The sequence below is a fragment of the Mandrillus leucophaeus genome, unplaced genomic scaffold (genome assembly GCF_000951045.1).
Source record: "Mandrillus leucophaeus isolate KB7577 unplaced genomic scaffold, Mleu.le_1.0 Scaffold40, whole genome shotgun sequence".
In the NCBI taxonomy this organism is placed as follows: Eukaryota; Metazoa; Chordata; class Mammalia; order Primates; family Cercopithecidae; genus Mandrillus; species Mandrillus leucophaeus.
This window is the reverse complement of record NW_012104254.1, coordinates 9,158,509-9,163,863: the sequence shown is the minus strand read 5'-3', so window position 1 is coordinate 9,163,863 and position 5,355 is coordinate 9,158,509. Positions and strand designations below refer to the sequence as shown.

General features: G+C 36.7%; 1 protein-coding gene across 5 annotated transcripts in view; it reads left to right on the top strand.

Annotated features, from left to right (window-relative positions):
- Positions 1-873: 873 nt before the first annotated feature.
- Positions 874-5,355, top strand: part of MYO3B (myosin IIIB) — a 545,921-nt gene continuing 541,439 nt past the window's right edge. For all 5 annotated transcript variants that reach the window (XR_001007340.1, XR_001007338.1, XR_001007339.1 and 2 more), the window contains exon 1: positions 874-1,022. Coding sequence is in view for 2 of the 5 variants with exons in the window: in XM_011991954.1 (XP_011847344.1) it covers positions 1,021-1,022 (2 nt within the window). In the remaining 3 variants the exon portion in view is untranslated. The remainder of the gene's footprint in view (positions 1,023-5,355) is intronic.

The following is a 5,355-nucleotide window of genomic DNA, read 5'->3' as shown; positions in this document are numbered from 1 at the left end:
GCCAGAAAAGAAGCTTTCTGGGGACCCTACCTTCCTGTTTCTCATTCCCTTCTGTCCTCTATTTTTTTTTTTTTTTTTTTTTTGAGACGGAGTCTTACTCTGTTGCCCAGCCTGGAGTGCAGTGGCACGATCTCTACTCACTGCAACCTGTCTCCCAGGTTCAAACAATTCTCCTGCCTCAGCAGCTCCCAGTAGCTGGGATTACAGGTGCACGCCACCTGTAATTTAAAAATTAGCCATATCCTGCTAATTTTTGTATTTTTAGTAGAGATGGAGTTTTCCCATGTTGGCCAGGCTGGTCTCGAACTCCTGACCTCAGGTGATCCATGTACCTCAGGTGATCCACGTGCCTTGGCCTCCCAAACTACTGGGATTACAGGCATGAGCCACCATGCCCGGCCCCACTCTTTCCTCTTAACCTACTGTTCTGCATATAGCCCAGGGCACGCTACTGAATGCTGTTGAATAGTCGCTGTTTTATTTCTTGGTAATTCAGATCAGAAACTTATGGTGTTTCCCCTGGGTTTATCTGCAGTTTAGAAAAGTGACCTTGACTACATGCTTTGTGCCCTTTGCTCACAAAAGATGATTAGTTTTGATTGTGCAGCATTTGGAATGAAGGAATTTAGTCTGGAATGAAGGAACTTTAAAAGGTTGGGGGAATATCACATTGGAACTGTTAAAGGACATGCAAACGGATCTGTGAGAATGGTTTTGATTCTGCTCCGTGTCCTGGTAGGAGACACTAGATCAGGCTCACTACCAATTAGCATCATCTTAATCGTGCCTAATAGTGAAGCAAAGTCCCCAAGGATTTAGTGGATTTATCAGCTCCTCCCAAAATAGTCATCTGAGGCTAACACCTCTTGGAACCTAGGTCAAAAGAAAGTCCTTTGGTAATGATGTGTCATACATTCTAGTCATCAAAGACACAATTTTCTTGGCTTGAAGTGATCTGCTGGTTTTTGGAGGAATGAGAATCCAATCTCTCATAAGCCGGATTCAGAAAATAGGTCATCGATGTGAGTTGCAGTTATTTTCCTTCCAGCTTCCTTTTGCTTTCCTTCCAGCTTGCTTTAGATTGCTTTTCTGCAAAGGGCAGATGCAGCTGCCCTGGCTGGTGAGCAGTCGAGGGGGATGACAGCCACTCCGGCTTTGGGCCACTGTCTGACATCACTCAGATTCCTGGGTCCTCTCAGTTAGCATCTGCCTTTTGTGTGGGTGGTTAAATTTCTATTGAAGGAGTAGGAGAAATACCCTCTTGAGTATTGCTTTTTACACACAGTCGTGTGCACGCACACACACACACGGCATAGTTCATAGTCACTTGATTTGCCACCTGCAGTTTATAATAGAATGGACCTGTGGGATTATAAACCACTTTATTTCTGCACAGAATTTCTCAGCTTGAGGCCAAATTGAAGGGCATTAGTCATCAGTAATTTGCAGATATTTTTAATGTTTTTCACTCGAGAGGTTTAAGGCAGCTAAAGCTAAGATAAATTTCCTCATGCTTTGGTGGGGCAATGAAAAATCTGATCATTTAGTTAATCATCATTTGTAAGAGCTGTAGGTATGTATTGTTCCTTAGTGACTGCAATATCATGACAGGTTTGTGAATCTGGTGACATGACAATGTAAACAATAGTAGATAAATTCCATTATGCCACGATTCTTTTCTTCCTGTCAATAGTTTCATATGTTAAAGGTTTAAAATCCATAGAACGTTAGAGAAGGGAATTTAGAGATCAACCTAGTGATCACTGGATTCCTCTACCAAGCTCTGTCAAATGCCAGTCCTGAGTCTCCCCCTGGAGCATCAGGATAAATAGCTAATGCATGCGGGGCTTACTAGGTGCAGCCAACCCACCATAGCACATGTTTACCTATGTAACAAACCTGCACGTCCTGCACATGGGTCCTGGAACTTAATTACAATAAAATTAAATTTAAAAAAAGAAAAGAAAAGAGTACATAATCAGTGGAACCGTAAAGGAAAGGTCAGTTCTAGCGGGAAAATTAGGAAAAGCCTCCTAGAAGAGAAGACATTTGAGTTATACTTGAACGGGCCCTATCTAGCAGTGGTTCGTGAAGAAGCCAGTTCCTACTCTTACGTCTTTACCATTGCTATGGTTTGAATGTCCCCTCCAAAGATCATGTTGAAATTTAATTGCCATTGTGGGAAGAAATGAGACCTTTAAGAGGTGACTGGGTCATGAGGGCTCTGCCCTTATGAATGGATTAATGCAGTTACTGTGGGAGACGGCTCCTAGTAAAAGGGTAAGTTCAGTCTCCTTTTTCTCTCTCTTGAGCTCTCACTCTCTTGCTCTGTCTCACTATGTGAGACCTTCCACCATGTTATGATGCAGCAAGAAGGCCCTCACCAGATGTGGCCCCTTGATCTTGGACATCCCAGCCTCCAGAACCATGAGCCAAATAAACTTCTATTGTTTATAAAGGATGCAGTCTGTAATATTCTGTCATAGCGGCAGAAAACGGACTAACAACAACTTTTATGCACTTGCTTATGTGTTGGTTTGGAATTATTCTCTAATTTGCTCACGCTTGTATGGTATGTGTTTCCTTATTCTGTGTATCTCTGGGTGTTATATTTAATATTTGTACAGACTTCCTCTGACATTTCCCAGTTCAGGTTTCTGATTTCTTCTTTCTAAAATCTATTCTCGAGATTTGAAAGCATTCTTCTATGATTTGTTATTCATATATACCATACTATAACATCTAGAAAAAAATACTCTGAATGGCATACTGAGCAATGGAGATCTTCATCATGAATTTTCTAATGAGTATAAAATGTTGCTGGGCAAGTTTCTATTTAAGTCATGCTCGCTAGGCTTGACTAACTGCAGACATTCACAGGGTGTATGCTGCAGAGTGCTTTACTTTCAACAAGGTAAGGCTGTACCTCCCTTAGGGACTAATTCAGGGTATTCAACAAGGGATCAGACTAGGCTCATTTGGGGTTGTTAAGGAACTAAAACTAGCTCACGAGAAACTCAAATCAGCTCTTGAAAAGAGGGGCTGCTTAGAAGAATGCAGTAGGAAATTTCATGGGATACAAGGACAGACAGCAAAGCTTAGCAGGCTTCAGAGGGCCAAAGTGTAGAATTCATAGTGAACCTACTCACTAATCCTCTCTGTCTCACTCTCTCAAGCATGGGTCTTTCAGTTTCCTGCTTCTCCGTTTTCTTTTTCTTCTCAGGATGAGCTTCTGTTTCATATGGTTTCTGCTCTCCCATGACTTCAGCACGCATCTGGGTCATAACAGTCTCCTCTGTAGAGATCTCTTAAATGTTTTTTTAAAAAGATTTATTTTTAAAAATTGAAAAACATATGCACTAGCAAAAACCATGACTAAAAATGTATAATAATTTTTAAAAGCATATTAATTTCTCTCTTTTCCAAGCTCTCTGATTTTTAGTACCTCTCCCCAAAGTTTAAGAGTTTCCTGTGTAGCCTTCTGGAAAAAAAAAAAATATATATATATATAAGGATATACACATACATAGATACATACACACACATATACACATAAAATGACTAGAAATGCAAATATTCTTTTTATTTACACAAAAGTTGTCCCCCCTATACACTACTCAACACTTTTAAAACAAATCTTAATTGCATATTTGGCATTCTTTCCATATTAGTTGGCACAAAATTTACCTTTTTTCTTTTTAGTGGTTACATGTGGCTAGATTGTATTTAATTTTATGTAACTATTATGATTTATTAGATAATCTCTCCATGATGATGGGCCTCTAGGTTGTATCTGGTTTTCTGTTGAAAATAATACTGTAGTGAACAATCTTGTATGTCTGTCTACTACAAGTTTAATGGAGTTTTAGCTCTTACATCTGTTTAATGATTAAAGTTAATTTTTATATGTGGTGTAAGGATAAAGATTCTTTTTTCCTTTTTGCATATTGCTCTACAATTGTTTTAGCACTGTTGAAAATTTTCCTTTCTAGTATGTAGAAATACAGTTGAATTTAAAATATTGACCTTGTTTGTATCCTGTAATTTTGATAAACTCACTAGTTCTAGTAATGCTTTTATAAATTCCATCAGATTTTTAAATAGATAATCATGTAATCTTCAAATTAAGCCTATTTTACTTCTTCCCCTCTAATCTGGATTTTTAAATTTTCTTTTTCTTGACTTATTATTCTGGCTTCACCACAGTATTCAATATAAATGATGAGAGCAGACATCCTTGGCTTGTTTCTGATCTTAAGGTGAAAGCATTTAGATTTTCACCATTAAGTGTGGTGTTAACTTTAGGTTTTTCCTAGATTCCTGTATCAGATGAAGTTCCTTTCAATTTCTACTCTATTGAGAGTTTTTTTGTTGTTTGTTTTTAAATTTTGAATGCATGTTGAATTTTTTTCAAATGCTTTTTCTGCATCGATCAAGATGATCAAATGGTTTTTCTTTTATATTCTGTTAATATGAATCTAAGTGTGCTTTTTTGATTATATATGTATAGTGAATGCCTACCAGTAGAATTACAGAGACAAAGGGTATGGGCATTTGGTAGATTTTGACTAATAATTTCTCAAAAAGATTGTTTACACTTTCATGTTGTCTCAGAATGCTTATTTCTCTTAACACTATTATCAAACTTTTAAAAATCTTGACAGTATGAGAGGAGACAAATGGTATCTCATTATTTTGATTTGCCGTTTAGTGAGATTTAGCATCTTTTATACATTTGAATTTTTTAAGTCTTTTTCTTGTTTATTGTATATACTCTTGATATAATAAGAAAACTAGCTCCTGATGCAAATCTTCTTTTCTAGGTATTTTTTGGAAAAATGTTAGTACTTAAAACAATTCTTTTGGTTATAGAGACTTTTTTACTTGTATGCAATTATGTTTATCAATTTTTTTCTTAGGGCTTGTGAGTTTTCTATTCTACTTGAAAATATTCCTTGCCTACACCAAGACTACAATGTATTTACCTATTTTTTTTTAAAAAAAATTTTGAGCCACCATACTCTATTTTGGAGAAAGGAATGAGGTAGCAATCTGGCTTAACTTTTTTTCTAAATAGCCAGCAAGTTAAGCCAGCATTATTTATTGAACAGTATTATTTAGTCCATCTTTTGCCTATTGATTTGAAATGTGATTTTTATCATAAACCCTATTTGTGTATTTGAGTCTACTTTTGGGTTCTAGTCTAAAGATCTGACTACTTATTTCTACCCCTGTGGCATAATGTTTTAATTACTATAGCAGTATAACATGTTTTAGTGTCTGGTCAAATTATGTTCACTAATTATTCTTTTGCAAAATTTTCATGTTATGTGGTTTTCTTTTTTTCTTTTTTTT